The following is a 24,579-nucleotide window of genomic DNA, read 5'->3' as shown; positions in this document are numbered from 1 at the left end:
AAAGTTATTAATAACACAACAAGGGGTCCTAAAGCCTCATCCGCACAACACAGTCCGTCCTTCACCCGCTGACACTCACCCCACGCTCCCGTTAGAGAAAGTGGGACCTGTCTTGTGCTGCAAATCCACTCTCTCCGGGTCTCTGTCTTGATCCCTTCATCTGATCCTCAGGTACGATTGACTAACTGTAACGTAACGTGTGCACACGAAAGAAAGTGTTTTAACTGGAAAATATTGAAGCTTTTATTGATTTGAACAGAAAGTGAAAAATTCATGATTGGCTTTTTTTCTAAGTAATCAGATTTGCTGCCGCGCACCTGAACGCGCCCTGTCATGTCAGACAACGAGGAAGTGGTGGAGGAGTATGAGGAGTAGGTTGGATTTTTCTTCTACTTAAAATACTTCTAAATGTATCCCGAGAGTACATCCACCGTTTGTCACTGACACGTGGTTTATTTGCAGCAACTGCATGATCATTTTACACTGTCATGCATTTGTCTTTTTGATCATAATAGTAACGCGCCTATGTGATTCATTTTCACAGGGAGGTGGAAGGTAAGACCTCTCATCATGACTCATACACAGTGCAGTCACTCTGTGGTTAAAACCCTGTTGTGCAGGCAAATGCTTTCTCTTGGCTAATCCGACGAGCGTGATGTAAAAACTGCTGTACTGTATACTCAGTGCGCTCTTATAAGGATTTAAGAGGAATGTAAAGACATGTTGCTAATTGTGTGTAGTTTGAATGAAATGTCAAGATCATCCATAAATCAAACGTAAATGTTCTGCCTGTTTGTCAACTCCTAATCAGGTGTAGGAGGAGGTTATTATATGTATGTGTGAGAGTTACAGAATTACCGTGTAAAACGTTTTTCATGGTAAGTTTAATTATAATGCAACACAAAAGCACAAATTATATGTGAAGTCAGGAATCGCTAGTGGGAAAGGTTTGCCTTAAGGACTTCCTGCCAGAAAGTTTTCTTTTCTATTCTTTTGTTGCAGCTCGGTGTGGTTTAGGTAAGGATCACAATCTGGATTAAAAATGAGCGAATCAAATGCTTATATTATGATTACTCGTAAGTCAGTGTTTCATTAGTTAGTATCATTAATTGATTTGACTTTGTGTGCTAGAAACAACAGTTTGTAGAGTTTGCACTTCTGATTATGTGAAAAGATTGTTCACGTGTTTCTCTCTGCGGTTTCTCCGGCTGCACGACACAGAAGAGGAGGCCGCTGAAGGTACTGACGGCGCTGATATTTATAAATGAGTGTCAAGGTCATCGATGAATGCTTTTGTCACGTTTCAATAGCACACATCAAGGGTGATGTGGAGGAGCGGTCGACAGCAGTTATCCTGAGAGTCTCTGGGATAAATAGCAGCGCTGTGACTGAGCTTCATCTATAAACACATTTAAAGTGATTGTGATTAATCTCACTTTGAAAGAGATTCTTTGATGTATTTGCTAACTTACTTTGCTTGCTCAGCTATTCTTATTTATTTAACCTCCTTACATTACTTTAATTACTTGACTTACTCTGTTTACTTACTTCACCTACTTCTCATCGCTTTGCTAACTACTTTTCTGCTTTGCTCATCAGAGGAGCAAGGGGTAGATGAGGAGGAGGAGCAGGAGGAGGAAGAGGAAGGTATAATTGGGCAGATGTAATGTTTTTCCCCGGCACAGTGCATTGATAGCAACCTGAGGGTGAATTTGTTGATGTGGAAACCACATACTATGTTTGCTCGTTGCCTGTTTGTTTATAGAGCAGTTTCAGTCTAAGAAAAAGAAAACAAAACGATGTGGACGCAAAACATTCAACAGAATCAGACAAGACAGAAGATATCAGTTATGTTCACAGGATGACTCCTCTCGTCTCTTTCCCTGTGACTGTACTAAAGAGGTTATTGATCAGGGAGAGTGATTATTCAGGCTTAGTGAAAGTTAACATTCTTTCTGTGATAAGTCATTATTTGCTTCCTTCTCCACCAGAGGCTCCACAGGAGGAAGACAAACCTGCTGCAGAAGAGGAGGCCAACGAAGAACAAGGTAGACGTTACTAAAAACTTAATGCAGACTTTCCCCAAATGGGGGGGGGGCGCGCGCAGACCATTGCAGCAGGGGTGCGCGGTATGAAAAGGAAAAAAAACAAACAAACAAAAAACAACAACGTTTGGACACGACCTGGGGCTCCCACACAAACGCAAAGCAGGAGATGAAGCATCGCTGAATATGTTTCCAAACCAACTTCATTCTAAGCCAAAGACTAGAAAATCTGGTGAAGCAAATCTGCCCTTTGGCTTCACCTGCACAGGTGCGGAGGTAGGTCTCCCTGCAGGGTTGCTTTTCCCTGCGTGGGGAGCAGCGCTGGGCTGTTTACATCACGGACAAACAGGATCCCACAGCTGTTTATGTTTTTAAACCCATTTTGCACAGAGAAGCATTTTTTTAAAATGTATTGATCGCAGTGTTGAACATTATTACACAGGAAAAACAACCACGTGTAAAATAATGACACCGTGACGCCTCTGCCTTTGTAATGGAGGGACAGTAACTGCGTGTAAAACCTGCAGATAGAGACACAATACTGTTAATCTGACTGTCTGCTCTTCATCTCATGTAAACAATAACGTGGCGCACAGCGTGACGCGGAAAAAGGCTCATGCCTTTGACTTTGCCTGATGAGCTCTGTATTCCACGTCCACACATAAACGCAAAAAGGAGTTTTAAAAATCTCCGTTCTCGGTGATTCGAAACGCCGTTTACGTGTGAACGAAACAGCTGCGTGTTCAGAAACACCCGTGTAGGTGCGGCCGCAGCGTAAAAGAGTTTATTTTTTTACCTGTAATTTATTGCAGATTACTTGTATTTGCTTAATTGTTTACTAAATGTTTGAGGTGTAAAATAAACCGCAATGGAGCAAAATGTGTGTGTGTGGTTGGAGGATGTGTGCGTGCGTGTGCGTGCGTGCGTGCGCGCGCGCGCATGGGGGGAGGGGGGCGCGAACATTTTTCTTGTAAAACAAAGGGGGCCCAGCAAAAAAAGTTTGGGAACCACTGATTAATGGGAGAAATGATAGCTTTGGGCCTGTGTTGACAGCACAGTGAAGATGAGTAATGTCGTTTACCAGTAACCATCACTCACAGGCAGGGAGATAACATGCTATCTCAGACACATTTCATTTTGGTATGTGACAGTCTGCACTTGAGGATCAAGCATGCAGGTTTTCTTAGTCACACCAGAAGGGCCAGCTGGGCTGAGAGTAGTCCTCCAGCCCCTCCCAGCCCCAAGGCTTTCATTTCTTAGTCAGAACCAGGTGTTTTTCACTGTTTCGGTGTCTCACCTGCTCCCACTGAGATCATTTGAAATGGGAGGGATGTTAGACTTATTCTTACCTTTTGGCTCCTTTATACTGATAAACACCGTGTGAGCTGTCACTTTCCACAAAGACAAAAGGCAGGCGACTTGTTGACGTGCCAAAAAAAAAAAAAAGCACGACTACACCCTTCCCTTTACCAGTTCAGGTTCTAATTAACCAAGTTGGCAGCATAGGAAACTAGTCTGGGCCTATCAGCTGACTGGACGACGTTTTAGGTTTCAAGCACGGTCTAGCTGTCCTCTATTATTACGAAAACAAAAAAAGAACTTAGCTGCTTCTTTTGCAGAAAGCTAAACTAAAACTAAAGTTTTTCTGGCATTCACTCATAATTATTTGGGTCATTCAAAGGTCACTGATCCCAGACCTTCTTGAGAAAGGAACCATTTGCTATCAGTGCTTGCATCTCTAGATAACGTCTCGCTTGTCCCGAGTGCATTCATGCAATGTGGCACATGAAGCAACACTTCACAGATGAGCGCCTGACTTCCTCGGTGCTCTCTTTCAGTGTTTCCCGTCTTCTCACTTACGCTCTTCTGTCATGTGGCCATCATCACTCACTAAACGACTGTTTACTGTGGCGTAATGCTCAGTCATTTGAGATGTGCTCTCACAAACCCTCTCTCAAGCATGTTATTTTGGTTTCAGATGGAGAAGGCGAAGCAGAGGAGGGAGAAGGTAAGTGAATGGGAATCTCGTTTTGTGGCTCTGTTGTTCTTGGATGTTCTCCCTGACATGAATCACACATCATTACTTTTATTATTAATATCAGCACAAATGGTGTAAACAGACTTCAGTGCCATAACTTGCGGGGGGAACTGGCAGAATTTGTGATTTTGTGCAGTCTCATTATTAATGTGTGGTCTGCACTAACTCATTCATACTTTCTGCTTGACTGTCTTTCATTAACAGAGGAGGAAGCAAAGCCCAAATTCAAGTAAGTAAAACGCACGGATAAACACGTTTTACGATAGCATGGTTATGAGTAACAAACATACGACGCATAAATAAACAAAGAGAGGACTCACACCACTGTGATCCATTTGTTATGTATCATACCAGCAGCAAGCTACGTTTTCACAACTCAATGAGGTTGCTTGATACGATCCTTCTACATCAACATCTTAAGCTCAAAAGTCACAAAGTAATTTCGTTTTTACTTTGTTTTAAAATCCAGGAAGTGCCCCCCCCCCCCCCCCCTCGATTTAAACTCAAACTGTGGAACGTCGTTCCCCTCGCTGCCAAATTAGCTCCCTTCATTAAATCTATTAAAACTCACTGCCATTTGAGTCTGTGTGATTCCTCATTGTGTATCCTGTGGCTTTTTAGAAATGTCCATTCCACCTTTTCTCAGCACGTTGTTTTTTAAATGTGCTTACTTGTGTTGAGAGTTGCATTGACCATAAGTGGCCGTTTTGATTGTTCAGATTTAATTACTTTGATTTAATAAAAACATTTCCAGAGATCTCTAGGCTGTGCCTCTCTGCTCCGGCACTAAGAAAAGAAAATCCCAATTTCTGTCTACATATAGTGCAGTTTGTAGAAACTACAGATATGCAGCTACTTCTGAGCAGCAACAGACAGCAACACGTGCAAACACAGAGGGGACATTTGTTTGGCACATGCTTATTGTTTTTGATCCTCATTTAACACCAACTGTCATCACAACTCAATTTCCCTGTTATTTATCTTTTTTTTTTTTTTTTAACTAAATAGTTCTTATTGAACCCACGCTTGTTAACTTAATATCTTTTCCTGCTTTTTCAGGCCATTCATCATGCCAAACCTTATTCCCCCTAAGATCCCAGACGGCGAGAGGGTGGATTTTGATGTACGTGACACAATACAGTACTTACTGTGCATGGGCTTTTGTATCCTGGTGTATTATGTACAGGTCTCAGGGTGGAGTAGACATGTCTTCACAGCTTTCACTCTGTATTTTTCTAGCTTTCTCTAAGCCTGCTTTTAATTTAGGACCAAAAACAAATATATGCATCAGTATAACATAGAACTGGGTCACTGAATCCAACAGGATATACATCGCAAGAGAATGGAGAAGGACCTGATGGAGCTTCAAACTCTAATCGAGGTTCACTTCGAAAGCAGAAAGAAGGAAGAAGAAGAGCTCGTTCAGCTCAAAGAAAGGATTGTGAGTGCCCCACACTACAGCCAGTCAAATGTAAACCACTTCCCACCTCAGACATTACAGATCTGCTTTAGGATCTGTTTTAATGAGATGTGATGATCTGTTGCTCAGGAGAAGCGTCGCTCTGAGCGAGCAGAGCAGCACAGAATTCGCAGCGAGCGAGATAAAGAGCGACAGAAGCGTCTTGAGGTAGAGTCCTGTTCTACGCGCTTTAACACGGTCTATAAAGTGGCACGCGTTTCACCTCGGATCGTCTTTCTCTCGGGGTTCTAGGATGAGAGGATTCGCAAGGAGGAGGAGGAGGCCAAGAAGAGGGCAGAGGATGATGCAAAGAAAAAGAAAACCCTCACCAGCCTCCACTTTGGAGGTTACATGCAAAAGCTGGTGAGTCAGTGGAGTTTTAACAGTGGGGGTTTTCAAAAAGCTCCACTAGTAACTTTTATAACAGAAATTATTTTATTTTTAAAGACAGACAAACGGAGTGGCAAGAGGCAGACAGAGAGAGAAAAGAAGAAGAAGATCCTGAACGAAAGGCGCAAATCTCTGGACATCGAGAACATGAGTCAGGAAAGACTCAAGTAGGTTCAGACGCACAGAGCAGGACTTAGAATCTGTAGGTTTGTTCACTTACAAAGAAATGTGGTTTCATTTTAATGGAGAGAGACGAATATGAACCAAAAATTAATCAATGCACTGCCTCAACTCCCTGTGTGTATCAAGAACACGTGTCCATTACATGCAAATCATCTGATAACATTTTGGTCATGTGGAGGTTTTATTTCAGGATTTTAGTTAATATTCTGTCTCCCTCCATTAAAACAAATACTACCATTAAAAATAGAGACTCTTCATTTCTTTGTAAGTAAGCAAACAAATTCAGCAGGGCATCAAATAATTATTTCTCCCACTGCATGTTTCATTATCTCACACAATAGCTATTGCATTTTTTCTTCACGACACACAAAATTAAAATAATAAAACAATGAAAATAATTCTCGTTATAATAATTTGTTTTCCAGAGAGAAAGCTAAGGAGCTGTGGGAGTGGATCCAGCAGCTGGAGGCAGAGAAGTTTGATCTGCAGTACCAGTTCAGCAGACAGAAATATGAGGTGCGCTCAGCTAATTGAAGAAACAAAGACACGGCATCAGTGAGACCTGGTCACAGTGTAACAAAATGTTTTCTTCATTCCAGATTAATGTGCTGAGGAACCGTGTGAGCGACCATCAGAAAACGTGAGCACAAGCTCGAAATCCCATTTTAATTAAAAGTTTAAAACATGTAGTTACCATAGAGCGCACATATGATGTCACACAGGTGTAACAAAATGCAACAGACAGGTGAGGTTTAGGACAATAACTTGATTGGAGAGTGTCAAGCTATGTGTGTGTGAGAGCATTAGAGTCATGGGAATTTAAAACTTATAGTGAGGCGGGGTTAAAAGAAAGAGAGAGGGAGTGTAACACTTTGTTAGTAACAATAACCAAAAAAAGTAATATAATTAACAAACAAATGCTTTAAGAGGTGAGGAGAAATCAAACAAATCATATATAATAATTAAATGAGTGATCAAGAAAAGAAAAGAGCAAGTGTGGACAAAGCAGCAGGTCACCACTGGAGAGGCCAATGAGATGAGTGAGGAGAGGCTGACTTTTAGTTGCAGCTATGAGTGAAAGCCCTGAACGGTCGTGCATCTCCCTTAGAGCGACTTGACAGAGTTTTGCATGAATCCCTTCTTCTGTGATTCATGCCGGTGTTTGTGGGGGAAGCTTTTTGTTAAGAAACGACCGTCTCTGAGGCCCAAGTGGAAAAGCTTTTTGTTTTCAGACTCCCTGCAGTGTCACCAAATATTGTGTATTCACAATCTCACAGCCGCCTTGTCCTAACTCGGCGAGCTGGCTGGGTTTGGTCATCTGTCATACCTGTCAGGGATAAAGTGAAAGAACATGATGTCACTGTTATTTTTGAACAGGGTGCAGGAAGATTTCAAAACGTAACCGTGCAACCTCGCTACGATCTGTGCCACATCAGTTGTGTCTGAATCACAAACGCTTCTGTTTTTCAACAGGTCAAAGAGGACCAAGAGAGGACTGAGGAAATAGATGCTGATGTGCTGAGTGACAAGTATTATCATCCGCCCTGTCATGCAGCCACTGCCTCAAACCAAGCCCAGGCTTTACGGCCACACCCAAGTCACACTTATCTTCTTACGGTTGCCTTAAGCACAGCTTGGGTCCAGTTTTCCAGCCTTATCTCTCGCTCTACTTTTTCAGGATAATGGGGATTTAAAAGTGTAAATAAACAGTCTCACTTTAATGACTTGCTTTTTGTTCTTCCATAGTGTGCATGAGTTGCTTTGTTGGCAATGAAAAAAAGTCATGCAAGACCCGATGACAGAAAGCTTAAAGCAAAGACATCCTCTTACTGAAAGACAGGCTCTAACATGACTGGAGCTGACATGATGCTTTTTGAGCTGACGCCCAGACATCCACCCAAAGTTCACCTATGAACACACCCACACTAAATTGAAAAAGAATGAATAATTTCCATTATGCATATTGCAGGTGGGAAAATCCTTCTTGTCCTGTAACTTCTCAAGTTACAGGACAAAATAAAGAACTGCCAGGTAATATTCAGAGTATGTTTTTTTTTGAAAGAAGGAAGTTATAATTTAAGGGGTTTTTGTAACTTCAAAACAATGAAGGTACGTACTACAAGAAAAGGCTTTTGTGTTTCTGTTCATGGAGTGAAACTATGGAACAAACTGAATATGGAATTAAAGCAATGTCCAAACATAAAACTGTTCAAAAAGAGTTATAAAAATATGATCTTCTCGATCTATAAAGAAAAGGAAAATATTTAAATTAAGTGAATGTCTCTATTTAAAAACAAACAAACAAACAAAAAATTCATGATGTGATATTATAGTATATAGTATATCAGAAATCTGTTCACTATTTTTATTACAAATTATATCAGTAAGGAAGCTGACTAAATATTCACTGATAATTTATGGGACAGGGGTGGGATTAAATAAGTGTATACTTCTTCCCACTCCCTTTCAACATGTAAATTAATCAGAATGTTTTTTTGTATGTAATTTGTATAGTATTTTTTTTCTCTCTTATTTCTTTTCTAAATGTACTTGTATATTGTTCACATGTTGAAATAAATTACCAATCAATCAATCAATCAATCAATCAAGTGTGTCACCAAGTTTCATATGAGAAAAACTGCAGTTTCTCAGCAAACAGGCAGATACAAGCCCAGTTATTTAGTCTGAAAATACTCAAAATATGCACAAGAAAGAACAAAAACGCTGAAATGAGACACTGAGAATGTCTTTGTGATGGCCATGTGGTGTATAACTGGTCACAGGAGCAAAGAAAATGCACGTCATGTTTTTAACTGCTTCTCCTCAGCAAAGCAACAATGGTTTGTCATGTTGTTACTGATAACAAAAAACAAGCTCTCAACCCACCAAACAGTCTGGTGTCTCAGTTTTCCCACAAACCTCTGGGGATTCAAAGGGTGAAAAGAAAAAAGTGACCAAAAGAGCCTTGTTGAGACCTGCCTGATCCAGGATCAGCAGAAAACAAAGGCACAGTAAGAAAGAAAAATATTATTACTCATTCACAACAGTCAATTCTGAATATTGCATTCGCTTCAGAGTGATTCACGGTTTTGAAAATCATGCATAGATTTATCACATATTTTAAAGGTCGCTGGAAAATTAACAAAAAACAAAACTCGCAATATTTTTGGCATGTTTTATTTATTCTGAGTGAAAGACAAGCCTCCTACTTATGCGCCTCACAAACACACACACACATTTCTCAAAAATATACATTCTAAGCAAATACTGACATTGATCAAATGAACCTCAATACAGCCATTTCCCAAGCAGAAAGACAGCCCCCTGCCTTGTACCCTGTGGCCCTGGGAAAGCCCCATAGCTGCCTGCCACCGTGTTTCATGGCAGGTATGTTTTATGACGTGTAATGGTGGTTTTTCCAAAAGCATTTCAGTTTTACAAAAATTTAAAATCTGTGTTCAATAAACAGGCAGTTCGGTTATGACGGCAGATATCCTGCAAATAACCTCTTTGTAAGCTGCTTTAATAAAAACAACTATTAAACATGACACACTTGTAAAAGCAGCTCCTCTTCCCTCGACTGGTGCGCAGTTCGTAATTCATTAAAATGCTGGTTAGAAGGCACGACCCCTTCATTGTCTCCACAACATTTATCTGAATTAGGTCAAAGAACACTCAGAGTCAGCCAGCAAATTAACTGCTGACAGTGCTGACTGATAATTTACTGCTGGTTCAAATTTCTACACATAGTTCATGAGTGAGGCAAAGTGATGGGTGCTAGATGCTGTGTGCTACATCCCAGTCTTTCCATGTCCCTGTTCCCCACAAGAAAACAAAGCAATACTTAAAAAAGAAATATATATAGCATTAAAAAAAGTGAATATTGACAAGCACTCAGTACTAAGATAGAGTCCAAAACTGAATACACGGCTAATAGCTGCTTGAAAAGTTAGATAACCTTTGTCCTGTATATAATGAAGCTACTGCCAGCAGTCAGTTAGCTTAGTTTAGCACAAACCCTGGAAAAAAGAGAAGGTAATTTACCTCCACTGTCAACAATTCTGTTTTATGTGGTTTAATGAATAATGAAGACACTACTGAGTTATTCTCTGAGCTTGTTTTCAGTCTACATGCTAGGCTAACGAGCTGCCAGTTGTAGCTTCTATTTCATGTACAAACAAAAGCATGATATTAATGTCAAAGAAAGCAAGTAAACACATTTAAATGTTGAACTAGTGCTTGACTCTTTAGGGTGACAGAATGTTGATAAAAAATAAAAGTGCATTTGTACATTAAAAATAGCGCTTCTTTGCTAACCTTGAAAATCAAAGTACTGCTAAAGTGAATCTTTGCTTGGACCTTTTTTATGTATTCTTAGTGCATTCAACATGAAAATCTATTACCTTCACTAAAGGAAATCAAGAAATGGGGCTGTGGTGGGGATATATTATTATTCTTTTAAAAGAAACAACCTTCTTTGAATCATATTTCTCAACATACTGCAATTATACCACAAATACAGTCATATTTGTTTCTTTGATTTTTGTCAGAAAGCTTTCATATTTGGCTGCTCAGACCTCTCTCTGCATATAACTTTTAGTTATGTAGTCGTAGTTGTGCAGACACGTTTGACAGTGATGGGAATCAAGTAACATTCTGCTGCAGGTAACACTGTCAATCCACACTGCCTGGTGTACGGTGGCTGCCTGGTGTACGGTGGCTGCCTGGTGTACGGTGGCTGCCTGGTGTACGGTGGCTGCCTGGTGTACGGTGGCTGCCTGGTGTACGGGGACTTGCAACCTAAAACAAGCCAGTTTCAGCACACACTACACACACGTCTTAAAGCACTCTCAGCCTACCTACGTAGATACAGGCAAACATTTCCAAACAGACCACAGGATTAATTGTAAAATTAAAAGCACTCTTTCCTTTATAATATGTACAAAGCATCAATCAATGAACAGCAATTGTCAGGCTCTATCCAGATGGTATTAATAAAAAGCATCATTTTTCTCTCTTTTTTTGTTGTCTTCGTTGGAAGGGTGTGGCAACAGCAGTGTCTGAACACGTCGGTTTCTATCTGCAAGCACGGGCACAAGCACACAGGGGAAATGAAAAGAAAGAAAAGCGAGTGGCAAAGAGAAAAAAAGACATCTTCAGATTTCATGTTGCTTTGATCCCAACTGGTCTGAAAATGTGAACAAATACAGCCACTCAAACTGGAATCGTACCTTTTACGGTTACTGCTGCCGATCCCGCCCGATCACTGTCCTTCGAGCTGCGAGACCACGTGGGTTATGTTGTCGTTGATGAAGGCTGATTTGGTCAACCCCATCTGTGGGTTCAATAGATTCCATCAGTTAAAGATGTTGCAGAGATGCACTAGTCCGCAAACACGCGTGGTGTTTGCAACACACCCCTGCAATAATTGTGAAGCCCTCTGAACTTAGAGCGGCGAGGGGAAAAATGTTTTCTACTCATCTGTCACATTTTTTTCTTTACTAGTGACGCATTAATCTTTGACAGAAATGGTGCAGATAGTGTTAATAAGGTGAACATAGCTGCATGAATCTAAAGAAAATGTCTCATATTCCTTCGATCCTCCACCTCAGGCTTTTATTGTGGGGGCGACAGCCCCAATTTTCCACGGATTACTCCTCCCGTATGAAACCGTGAGCACTGAAAACAAGTCTACCAGGATTCCAGTCTAATGTTTCTTTATTCACTGATGTTTTGGGTGTGGCAGAAGGGAAGGGAAAGTGAAGAGTCTGAGGAGTCATGATAAACACCCATCCATTTGTCCACCAATAAAGCTGGGCCCTCCCAGCAAGGAAGTTTGAGCATGAACTAGCATGAAATGTAAAGACAATAAGCACATCACTGAAACGTCACCTCAGCTGTACCATTAGGCCATTTCTCCCTTTTCTAATTTACCTTTTTCACAGAGCTTTGCAAATTCTTGTCTTGCCATATGCTGTACAGCAGCAGCGAGGCTGCGCTGCTTCCCTTGGTAAGTTTCCTAAAAAGAAAAGAAGTCATCATCGGTCATAGAAACACGCTGAAGCTTGCCACCTCTGCAAATGATATTTAAAAAAAACACTCACTTGTCTTCACTGAGGTCAAATAGCGACCGAATAACGGCATTATTGATGACCTTCTTGCTGGTGTCACTGTTTGCTGACATCAGTCTTAGCACTGTGTTGCAAGCTGCTGCTACAGACTCGTCAGAATTTCCCAACTGACTGGGCCCACCCTGCAGGAGTTCTCCGAGCTGAGGCAAGATCTGCTTTGCTAAAAGAAAACAGCAAATCAATTGTATGTGGACTAAACTTGCATATCTGAAAACTGGATAGTCAAAGTCTTTTGTGCGCTACCATTATCCTACTTCTTACCCATGGTGCCTTGCAAACTGTCGGTCCGAGACATGTTACCCAACAAGGACAAGGCAGTGTTCTGAAGCTTCGGGTTAGATGGCTTCAGCAGAGGTCCAAATTGACTCAGATCTCTGGACTTACTAACCAAAATTTGGCTCACAGCATCTGACCCCTGAAATGGTTACAAAGAGGAATTTATTTAATTTTTGTGTTTATTTAACACAGGGGAAAAAACATCAACAACACCCACAACGGAATTAAGGAAAAGGCAATTTGCTGAAAACTTTCTTAACCTCCACATATGTGGACATCACATTTTGGGTTATTTAGACCAAAATACGCAATTTCGCTCTACAAGGGCCTGATATCCACTTACGAGGACATTATGCTGCTACTGTTCTATCGAAATTTTAAATGAATATCCTCATATGTGGCTCTGATTTTTCTTAGAAACAAAAATAAGGTAAAAAAAAAAAAAAAAAAAAATCAGGTAATTCTTTGTTTTTATATTCATCAGGTCCCAATCAGCCCAAATATCAAAGGGAAATTAAAAATGCTGCCGTGGAAGAGTTCAGGTCTAAGGAGGTTAGAAATATGAGATTTATGTCAAAGAACAGGCTCTTCTCTTCACTTCAAAATGTTTAGTAGTGTCTGTAACCATGTGCCATTTTCACACATGAACTCTAGACAGTGTTGGGAGAATCAGCTTGGGACACTGGCCTCAGCTGCTCTTTGCCTCTGAAGGAAACATCCTGTTTGGTTAAGGCCAGTGTGGAGGAGGCTGGATCGCCAGTCACTGTGAACTCTCCAGACATATTCCCACACTGATACGTTATACAGAATCTGCACTAAGGAGCTGGCAGAGGAAAGTTTAAGAACAGCTTCAGCTGGTTTAAACACTGCTGTCACCAGTTAATCGTGACTAATAACTGGAATATAGCTTTCTTCACTTCTAACACAACAAAACCACACATCGCTGTATATGGGAGAATAACTGCAAGAGGTTGAACAAGATTCACCTTTAAACTGTGAAGCAGAAAAGAAAATGATAAGACGGTTTAGAGCTCTGCACAGGACAAAGGGGAAAAACAGATCCTTACAACTGGTGCCTGAAGAGGCTTGAAAACACTTTTCAAAAGAGTTAAAGAATTATATCGATTGGAGTATGAATGTCACACAGGGCAACTTGCCATTTGTTGCATGTACAGTTTCTTTTAAAAGAATCAGAGAAACATGCATGTATATATGTATAAATGTGCTCAATAGCTCATTACATTATGTTGTGACTTACACGGTTAACTAACGTGTAGATGTTTTGTGTTGTAAAACAAGTGAAATTCATCTACAAACCTGAAATACAAAGACAACTCCACCCTTTCTCACAAAACTTTCACATCTTTCCTCTTTCATAAATCAACCTGAGCTAATCCAGTTACAGAGTAACACCATAATCCTAATAATTAACTTCTTCGTACTCACGTTTCCCTTGCTGGCAGTGAGGTTCTGCAGAGCACCACAGCAGGCCTCTAGAGTGGCTTTGTTCTCGGACGATTCCAGGAGGGACAGGTAGGTGTCTATAGCTTTGGGATGGGACAACCACTTAACACCTGATGGGGGGTTAGCATCCACAGTATCAAAGGAGAACTGAGAGAAGCAGAGAAGGCAAGTTTAAATGAAAGACTCCAACAAACAAAATAGTCTACAGGCATTGTGCTTAGTGCCCACCGTCTTTTGGGCCTTGCTGCTCTTAGGGCTGAAGCATCCAATTGTGGGGCTTTTCTCGTGTTGGGCATCTCTACTTGGGTTGTAGTTTATGAAACTCACGGGGGACTCTTGCTCCAGTTTGTAGGACAAGTTATGGAGGATGCATGCACAGTTCTCCAAGGACTAAAGAACAGGAGAGAGTTCACATTAAAGGTTTTATTTTCATACTTTTGTCTGTTATGACTCATAAACAGCATAGCAGACCTATCTGATGATGAACTGGACAACGGTTTTAGTGTCAGACACTAGAAAGACAGTCAGTCTGCTGACAACATATTTAGACTGCAGTAGAAAAAAATAGCTAATAACAGTCATCAATTCATACTTAATAGTAAATATAAAAGTGCTTTTTGTTTGCATGTTTCACAAAAAACACTACATACCTGTGTTTATATACTATTATGAGATCACTGTTTTACAACTGGATCAAATGGGAAGCTCTATTCAAGGTAACGCTATGTTTCTCTATGTTCTTTGTGCGATGAGATAATCTCTGCCTGCACTTTCACTAATTATGCTTTAGTTCATGAAATGAAGTCTGTGTAAACTCTGCATTAACATAAACATAGAATTAAGGACACACCCACACCTGAAACGTCCACAAATTACAGGTACGCACAGATTCATAATAAGCATGTAATTTAGTGAGCATATGTACATTCACATGGGTATGCTTTTAAAAAACAAACATAAAGACACATTTGGAATCTGGACTGACTACATTCTGTAGGAGACGCAAGATAAATGTTGTACAACTTTGACTACACAAGGATTCGTCACAAGATATGATTCCAAAAACAGAAAACTGCTCACTCACGCACAATTTAAACACACAAACTGGTGTGAACCAGAAAAACAATAAAGCCACAAAGACAAAGAAGGGCCCAATGATTATGAGGCTGGTGATGCCACTGATGACACTGAGATAGTGGACTCTTATAAGTACCTGGGTGTTCACCTCAACAATAAACTGGACTGGACTACAAATTAGGGCTGCCACGATTAGTCGACTAGTCACGATTACGTCGACTATCAAAATCGTCGACGACTGATTTAATAGTCGACGCGTCGTTTGAAGCTTTGTAAGATCCCAAAAGACGCAGGAATAAGTAGCAGGATTTAAGAGTGTAATAACGGACTGAAACAGAAGATGGCAGCACTGCATGTACAAGGATGCCAGCTGCCGTTAAACCCCGAAGAAGAAGACTGTATCCCAGAATTCATAGCGCGGCCCTGCTCAGTTTCCAACAATGGCGGCAGCTAGTTAGTTTTAATGTTACTCTTATTATTCTTTCTGGGCCACAAAATAAACGTTTAACATATTTTCAGGCGAGAATGTAGCTGTGTAAACCTCAAATATCTGCTCAGTTTATCAAGACACCGCATATTTTCAAAAGCGCTCCGACGTTTTCGGAGACGTCTGTTACCCACTAGCTCCATAGCTAGCCGGGGGCAAGGCTAACTAGAGCCGTGAGAACACCGGACTCTGGGCAAATCGTTTTCAAACCCACCACCGTCTTTCGCTACTCAGGTTAAACATGATATATAAGTCACTTAGATAACTTACAAATGTTATTGTTTGGCTTTCTTTAGTATTTTATTTGTTCCTGAGTAAATCGGTTTGTCTGAGATTAAAGTTATAGTTTTTACACAGCTGAATAAACGTCAAGCAGACAGCTGATTATCAGAAGTGTGAGATGCTCAAGAATTTACTCCGGTGTCCTGTTATATTTTAGATAGCAAGGAGTTTATTAAACTTCACCGAGACAATCTGCAAATTTCATTAAAATTTAATAAACTATCATCTTGTCTTTATTTTTAGTTAGCACATACCTTAAACACTTAAAGCTGTAAGCTAATGATAGTTATATAAGAGCAGATGCTGCTGGTGCAATAAGCTGTACGTTTTACTCCAATGGATGATGATCTGATTAGTCGACTAATCGCAAAAATAATCGGTGACTAGTCGACTATCAAAACAATCGTTTGTGGCAGCCCTACTACAAATACAGACGTCCTGTATAAGAGGGGCCAGAGTCGACTCCACCTGCTGAGGAGACTGAGGTCCTTCGGAGTCTGCAGGACTCTGTTATTTATTCTGTAGGACTCTGTTAAGGACATACTATGACACTGTGGTAGCATCTGCCCTTTTCTATGCAGTGTCCTGCTGGGGGAGTGGATGCACGGACAGGGACAGGAGCAGGATTGACAAACAGGTGCGGAGGTCTAGCTCCGTGCTGGGATGTCCCCTGGAGTCTGTGGAGGTGGTTGGCGAGAGGAGGATGTTAGTAAAGCTGACATCCATCATGAACAACCCACATCACCCACTGCATGAGTCTGTGAGTGGGCTGAGCAGCTCCTTTAGCCAGAGACTGAAACACCCTCGCTGCAGGAAGGAGCGCTTTCACAGATCATTCATCCCAACAGCAGTTAGACTCCATAACTCCTGAATCACGATGTCATAAGTCACTGGACACTGAACATCCACCACTTCACTTCATGCATAATGGACCCTCCATGTGTATGGACGTGTGCAGGTATATATGTATGTATATGTCTACATATGTATATTTAGTGTGTGTATCTATAAATAGGAATAGTAGTGGTACAATAGTTATGTCAAGCTATACAGTTTATGTCTTGCATATTTCCAACCATATCCATAATCACATACTGTGTGTGCTGTATGTAGTGTATTATCTTACTTTTTTTTCATTGATTGCACTTATTTGTATTTTTGTATTTTCTTCTGATATCTGTACCTGAGCTGAGGTGATGCAAAAATTTCCCTGTTGTGGGATCAATAAAGTCTTATCTTATCTTATCTTATCTTATCTTATCTCTTATCTTCAATACCGATTAGCTCTACAAGCAGAACTGAAAGACAGTTTACAATGACAAAAACAATATAATCAATATATCAACAAAGACTAATAACCAATTTGCTAAATTATCATTAATCGGTTACTGGTTAACTTTCTGTCACTGACGTCTCTGAAAAATCAATTAACTGTTTCAGCTCTACTGATTTTACTGATGCGATGACGACAGCAGACAAAACAAACTCTGCATTTTGGCCACACGGCCCGATTGTGTACTGTTATATGGGAATCATTAGACTACCAGTGAAAAAGTTATGAATACTTGTAACTGATGGGAAAAGGTTGAATTGTTGGTAATAAAAGAGTTAACTGTGTGTTTAAGTGGTTACCGAGTCATCGGGGTTTTGCTCTGCCACACAGGACTTCATGTAACTCATGAGGGAGTCGATAAGGCCAGGACAGCTTCTCATTGCCTGCCTCTGTCCACCCCGACCAGAGCTCAAGTTCCTGCAACCACCATGAAATCATCATTGCAGCGTGTACATACATATAAATATACATACGTGATCCCTTAAATTAAGTGAAAACAGATGGTATAACATATATAAATCCCTTTTATAGCCACTGTATAAAAGATATTAACTGACTGATCGCTGTCATTACAAAGACTTATTCTTACCGCAGGCACCCTGTGGCAGAGCTGAAGACAGAGGGGTCAATGTAGCTACTCGGACCGCTGTCTGACAAGCTTGTGTAAGGCACCACCACACATTGAGTCAGGGCGGGCAGTGCTGTAGCTGCAAGCTCTTCCTTCAGCTCGTTGGCAGAGGACAGGTTCCACAGCAGGCCTATAATATGGCAACCAAAGGAGAATACATGCAACCGGTGTTTAGTTTTGTTTAAAGCCAGACAGTCCATTTGTTTTTCTGGGCATTTCATCCATCATCAAATTGGTTCGCTCTATTTCACTTCTTTTTTTTTTTTTTTTTGCATTTGTCTGTATTATTACTGGAATCACTACTACCTCATTTCTGTTTCTATATGATATGTCAGTGTCTTCTATCTCAGTCAAAGTTCCTACCGGTAATTTGTTTCTGGGTCTCAGTAGAATCTGTTTCCTTTAGCAGCTGAAGGGCCTTCGCTATACCACCACAGCGCTGAACCTCCAGTTTGTTATTTTGGTTCTTGAACACCAGGTTCCTCAGAGCTCCAGCAGCAACCTGGCACACCTGAGGATTGCCGCTTCTCAGCAGGGCCACCAGAGTAGGAATGCCCCCGAGTTGGAAAACCTGCAACACAGAAATACAAAGCGGAGAGGTGGAGAGAATTTTTTGATGTGATATGAAAGCAAAAGCAGTTACAAGCTCATTACTTAGTAGTATGCAAATCATGCATTAGCATTGCTTATAGTCACCTATTTTCAGAAACTAATAGATGCTCATGCATTTTTATTTAAAGTGCATCACACGTGTGCATAAGCTTTGCGTATGGGAACATGAGAGGATCATATTTTTTTAAGTAAATAAAGTACCAGGATGTTCTCTCTAATAACTTCTGGCCTGATGATGCAAACCAATAAAAACTGAAGTGAATTGTTTTCTTAAAAAGCCTCATTACTCTCAAAACCAACTAAAACTAAACTGAATTAAAAACAGAAAGTCAAGATATAATAAAAATAATAGCTAATTAGAAATTAAAATAATTAATTAAATTACTTTTTTAATTTAATTAATTAAATAATTAAAAATACAAAACTATAATAACTCTGTACTATACAGAGTGTGTGTTTCTCTTCACAATAAGCATGTACAGTAATCTTCTGTGTGCCTGCTCGGACCTCTGATTTGGCAGACTCGTCGGTGTAGGTGGTGTGTTGGATGAAAGTTGCTCCCCACTGCTGGTAACTTTCCTCACTGCTACCCAAAAACTCTACAGCCTCCTTTAGGGTCAGGTCTGGATTGTTCATCCTGGAGAAACACACCCAGGAATGTAGGCAAGGGTAGGAAATTAGAAAAGAAATACGCTCTTCTGAGTTTAGTAAACAGTCTGGATTTAATTTCAAGTTTTAAAATATATATTAAGCTACATTTTAATGCCAGAATAAAGGTGACCTTACATTGATTTACTCTCCATTTTGATGGTACCCATCTTGCCCTCATGTTGAGACTGGGTGGAGGGCATCCGGACTATGCGCGACTGGCTGCTGGTGATCGCATTACCGTTAGTCACTGATGAAACACTGTGTCTGTTTGTTCGAGTTTGAAAGGTGCTTTGGCCCTGTGCCATCTGTCCTTTTATTCTCTAGAAAGCAACAAAAAATAGTTTAGAACATTTTGTTGGTACTTCTATGTGAACTACGCAGAACAGAAAAAATGTAAAACACAAAATGATCACCATGCCAGGTCCAGTGGCAGGAGAAAAAGGTGGAGCCAAGGCAGGGTCACTCTTACTGGGTTTTATCCCATTGGGAGTCTTTGGCCAGGTGGAGGCACTGATATTCTCTTCCCAAACACCGGAGGTACTCATATATCTTCCTCCAGAATTTCTAGTGGATAGAGTACGACTCGTCTGCATTGTCAAAAGAGAGAGATTTACTTACTGTCCAAGCAACATTTGCATCGTTGGTTTTCCAAAAGTACAGAGATACAAATGACACATTGCAAAACTCCACAACATCTTAACTTCAAGGCTTCTCTGTAAGGTAAGTAACCTGGTTTCCCACAAGAACAGTTTTCAAAGATCCCCGGAAACCCAAAACAGGAAAATTTCAACTGACACAAAGCCTGCGTGCCACTTCCTATCCTCCCTTTTCTCGGTTTACACTCAGGAAACCTGTAGAATAAAGCAAACGACCATACGTGCGAATGTAACAAAATATCCGTCATTTGAGACTAACCCAAGCCATTTCTGTTCTAAGACTGATGATACATTGGAGCAAACAGAGGAGCTTTGTGTGCACAAGTGAGACTGAGCACCTGCTAAACCTGTATTCACGATCTTGATGTAATTGCCAGCTTAATCTCATAATTGTGCATCATTTAAGAGTGCAAAATTAAAAGGATAATAAATGAAATCTATGAAGTGCGTGCATGGGCACGACAGTGTGTGCGTTTGTTCACATGTAAAACACACTTGACAAGCTTTCCCATAAAGTAAGGACCCAACATGTCTCACTAATGCTTCACTGATTAGTCATCCACCAAATTAAATGCTCGTCTCCTATTGGCTTGAAAAAAAATACAGAAAGGAGGAAATGAAAAACCTCGCCTTTACACGACCACAAAACCAAACAGCCTCAGCTCACTCTTTTCAATCGCAGAGTTTATTATGAAGGAGGACCTGCTACAGGTGGAGCAGGCGCTCCGGGTACACACATGAATTTTCTTATTGGTCTTTAGCTCGTTCCTGTTCCTAACTGGACTGGTTGCTGAGTTACCATCCATACGTCAGCCATGATAGCAGGCAGTAAAAACATGGTGAAAGAAAGATATGTCAACAGTACACTTGATAAGAGAAGATAGTGTGTTTATTCTCACAGTGCTCCCTTCATGCAGCTACAGCCTGAGTGAGCCACGAGAACCTTTCATACACAGGACAATGTGGACAAATGCAAACTCAGCACGTCCAGAATACAGAGACAAACAGTACAATGCTTCTATTCTGGCACTAGACTAATAAAAAAATGGCTTTATTGTTTTCTGTTACGAGGAGAGATTATACCTGGGATTAACACAGATTTACTGTATGTGGTGTTGCCAGAAAGAAGCCCTATCAAACAGCACAGGTATTATTATTATAGTCGAGTGGTGCAGAGTTATAACAGGTTAGCCAACTTATCTGGAAAAAAACAGCAAAGAAACTGGAAAAAAAAGGGTAAAAGGGCTGCTTCTTATGTAGGACTTTTCTACTCGCAAAGCGCTTTATATAACACACCTCCTTCACCCATTCATACAAGGACTTTATTCTACACCTATCTAAAACTTACACACTTTCATACTCCGATGAACACATCAGAGAGCAACTTTGGGTTCACCATACTGCCAAACAACACTGAACCCCACGCAGACTAAAAACTGGAGCAGCCAGGCATCGAACCTGCGCCCTTAAAATGAGCAGATTGAGCTCCTAAGCGGCTACAACCACCAACAGAACTGTAAAAGCTCAGTTCAAGTCCCATCAAACTGAGACCGAGGTGGCTCCCGAGATACAGAAAAAAAGTTGTTATCTGCATCAAAGACATTAACGGTATATCTTTGTGGCCTGTCCGTCCACTGCGTGCAAGGTTGCAACTTAATGGGCACGACTGTTTCATGATAATATGGTAATCCATAGATGACAAATTCAGCTAATAAAAATGTGAGAACCACACAAACACAAAAACTGTGAGTAATTCAGTTTGTTATACTTTCTTCTGGGTTTTCTTTTTATAAAGACATAAATAATTGTATTCGTAAGCCGTCTCATTCAAGCAGTGCTTGTAAATGCTGCACTAGACAACACGTTGTATTCCAACTGCTGGATACAATTTCTTCACTAAGTAACTTTGTGTTATTTTTGTTCTGTGGATTATTTGGAAACGACCTTGCGACATAAGTGTTTCATGATGTGATGATTATGAGTCTTCATCAGCAAGAGCACATCACCACACTCTCGCCGCATTCCTCAACTCACTGTCAGATCAAATCAGGACAACACGCAGCAAACAAATATTAAAACACACACACACACACCAAGAACGATGAGCATTACACTTAGCTATGGAATTTCAAATAGTTCGATATTGTAAATGAGTTGTTTCACCCCGACTGCTCCTGGCAAGACTCACAGAACAACATTCAAAAACAACAGATTCACACCAGCGCAAAAATACACTCCGGTTTGTGAGAAGAAAAACGAGCAAGCAGAAAACGTGCATATTTTTTTCAGGGTTTTCGGTACAAGAGAACATTGTATGGATTGAGATGACCTCAGGCATGAACACCAGGAGACCCGTGTAGCTACAGAGTCGTCAGCCAGTATCATCATTTCCTAAAACAATGTCGTAAATCACCAGTGACTGAGCGAGCCTTCCCGTTTGGTGTCAACACTAACATATGGACTAATAGGCATCCTCCTTGAATTTAAGATTGCATCCAATTGCTCCATCAACCCTAAATTTCTCACAGTTGAGTTTCAAAACATAAACCCCCTCATTTTGAAGGGTGGGGCACAGAAATGCCACACACACAAATACACCCCGACTTGTAAACGCACACATTGGAAATGGGCAGACATTTGTGGAAGCATCTATTTTGTTTTTTGCTTTTCTTGTCGAGAATTACAAGATAACCAAAAACAATCTTGCATATATCTGTTTAAAGAAGCTGGAAACCAAAAGGCATTTAGTTCAGCAAGAATTCAGCAGTGTCTTTAACATGATGCAGATTTAGTCATATTATTGGCTCTGATAAGATAAGCAAAGATCTCTAGTGAAAGAGACACACGTTTTACAGGAAGAGCATCTGGTTTAAAAAAATAAAATAAAATCAGCTCTCAATCAAATATGCAGATCCATCTGCTGTGGCAGCCACCTTGCTAACAGGGAAGCAGCCAAATTAATTTGTTTCTGTGTGAACATAACGAGCAAAAATAAACATGTTGAGCATAAGCAGTCTGTTGCTGGGAAGGTTTGTGCGCTGCTGTAATTACCTCCTTCGTGGTGCCAGCAGACATAGTGGATTTGCTGCGGAAGGTGCCATTTGCTTTGGATGGAGAATATCTGAACGAGGCGAAATCTGTTTGTTTTGTGAAAGACTGCAGAGGTGGACCTGTTTAAAAAAAGAAAGATATGAGACACACACACTTTTACAAAATAATAATAATTTGTATGTATGTATGTATGAATGATGACAAAAAGCAGAAACTTGAACCCCCCCCCACACACACACACACACACAATCACTGAGTGTCACACGGAGGCTACAAGTGAACAAGTCCTTTTAGATAACAGCAAACAACAACTGAAGGTAATTAAGATCCTAGAAGTAACTCAAACATTACAAAGCAGCTGCACACTGAAGAAGGCAACCTGATAGCCGGAGGTGCGTCCGCAACTCCGGCTTTGATTTCTCCCCATTTACAATCGAGTGTTTGTTAAAGGGTAAAATCTTCCTACAGCGCAGTTTCAACCCATTTTCAGAAGAAATTCTTACGTCAACAATCGTCGTTACGCCTTTCTCACGCCTGCTGGAACCTGCTAGTGTCACACAGCGGGTCTTTTTCTTTTCTTTTTTTAAACAAAACTGTCACTTTGATACCAAAAAGCCTCGAAACATATTTGAACCACCTACTTTCCAACCTACAACTTAGATGCGCCTGTGAAGTTATACAAAAATAAGGAAAGAAATAAAAAGGAAAGGATAACGTGGCACATTTAAAAAAAGCACGTCGAGCCCGTTAAGCGGTGCTACTTCAATGGAAGTTGTGTGACGCATCTTACTCAGGTAACACAACGCTCAGTTTACGAGCCCCACAGACACGTTGGGTTTTGTTTTTTTGTTTTATTATAGTTGTAGAAACTTATTTCCATACTTGTAGGAGAAGGAGCTCTGACACTCTTGCCGTGTTTGGACTTGCTCCTCTTAATGCTGTGGACCTGGTCCAGCACGCGCTGCTGTCCCGACCGCAACTTGTTGTCGGAGGGCAGCGCGAGCGAAGTATCCTCCGCGACCCGGATGGTTGTCGCTGATCGCAGCGGCTCCGGAGCCATCATCTTCCCAACTCAGCGCCCCTCTTGTGAACGGATCGACAGAACGGGCTTCCAGAGAAGCGCAGGCCCGGAGGGAAAATAAAAAGTGCACCGACAGCTGTAACGGCCGCGCTAAGTATGCAGATTGGTTGTAGTTGTTCTCGGAGCAGTGGCGGTATAACTCCACCCTGGGAACCGCGCCCGGCCGGGAGAGTTCACAGAAAGGTGTGGTGTGCAAGGAGGAGCCGAGAAAGGCAGGAGGAGTTCCACTGCGCAGTACTCGGTATAAGTGCGGGGGGGTGGGGGGCGCTAATGTTGCTCTTCTTAAAATTGAAAATAGAGAATTAAAAACCAAACAAACAACCGTACAGGAGCATGTTCAGCCTGTTTAGCGTTGTAACTGCCACTCGAGGAAATGTTGTCTGTCTTGCATCGTGTCAAGGAACTATGATAAACCCTGTTGGAAAAAGAAATGCTTATAACCAGGCTGAGACGTGAGAGTCCGGCCGGTCTCCACCAGCACGAAAACATTAGTGTTTCATCCTGAAACGTTTTTCATTTTTCTCCATGTCTGATGACAGCAAACCTCCTCCAAGACAGCAACGTCGCTTTTAAACGTACTTCAACATGTTTTTAGTTCAATAAAAAAAAGTGCAGAATTTTGTTGCCCTGTTAAAGGCTTTATAAATACACTTGACATCATTTTGAGTATTATTTAATTTCATTGTGTAGCATAATTCGTTTAAATGTTTAGTAACAACTATCAGGTTTAAACAG

General features: G+C 40.9%; 2 protein-coding genes across 4 annotated transcripts; one reads left to right on the top strand and one right to left on the bottom strand.

Moving 5' to 3' along the window:
* Positions 1–32: 32 nt before the first annotated feature.
* tnnt2a (troponin T type 2a (cardiac)) lies at positions 33–7,836 on the top strand. Of its 2 annotated transcripts, XM_085393593.1 has the most exons (16): positions 33–171; positions 295–371; positions 545–555; positions 1,222–1,239; positions 1,600–1,647; positions 1,992–2,048; positions 4,024–4,053; positions 4,288–4,312; positions 5,143–5,206; positions 5,408–5,524; positions 5,633–5,710; positions 5,795–5,905; positions 5,990–6,099; positions 6,541–6,631; positions 6,715–6,755; positions 7,589–7,836. In XM_085393593.1, exons 2-16 carry the CDS (start codon positions 334–336, stop codon positions 7,620–7,622), a joined length of 873 nt encoding a protein of 290 aa, XP_085249719.1. In that variant the 5' UTR covers positions 33–171; positions 295–333; the 3' UTR covers positions 7,623–7,836. The 2 variants fall into 2 exon arrangements, with proteins under 2 accessions (XP_085249719.1, XP_085249718.1); XM_085393592.1 differs by lacking the exons at positions 33–171; positions 1,600–1,647 and having other exon boundaries at positions 290–371; positions 545–1,239.
* A 3,316-nt stretch (positions 7,837–11,152) lies between these two features.
* Positions 11,153–24,041, bottom strand: pkp1a (plakophilin 1a). 2 transcript variants are annotated; one of them, XM_085394792.1, is made up of 15 exons: positions 23,646–24,041; positions 22,764–22,882; positions 19,470–19,643; positions 19,192–19,376; positions 18,913–19,042; positions 18,157–18,364; positions 17,755–17,923; positions 17,465–17,582; positions 14,215–14,376; positions 13,969–14,133; positions 12,508–12,661; positions 12,220–12,406; positions 12,050–12,134; positions 11,347–11,450; positions 11,153–11,191 (listed from the first exon to the last, which is right to left on the bottom strand). In XM_085394792.1, the coding sequence occupies exons 1-14, from the start codon at positions 23,824–23,826 to the stop codon at positions 11,379–11,381; spliced, it is 2,109 nt and encodes a 702-aa protein (XP_085250918.1). In that variant the 5' UTR covers positions 23,827–24,041; the 3' UTR covers positions 11,153–11,191; positions 11,347–11,378. The 2 variants fall into 2 exon arrangements, with proteins under 2 accessions (XP_085250918.1, XP_085250917.1); XM_085394791.1 differs by having other exon boundaries at positions 11,153–11,195; positions 23,646–24,040.
* Between the last annotated feature and the right edge of the window lie 538 nt (positions 24,042–24,579).

This window comes from Rhamphochromis longiceps, linkage group LG20 (assembly GCF_057381845.1).
Source record: "Rhamphochromis longiceps isolate RC_006_pf linkage group LG20, R_longiceps_female_GT1.1, whole genome shotgun sequence".
NCBI lineage: Eukaryota > Metazoa > Chordata > Actinopteri > Cichliformes > Cichlidae > Rhamphochromis > Rhamphochromis longiceps.
Note: the sequence above shows the minus strand (reverse complement) of the source record. Positions and strands in the feature narration are given on the sequence as shown.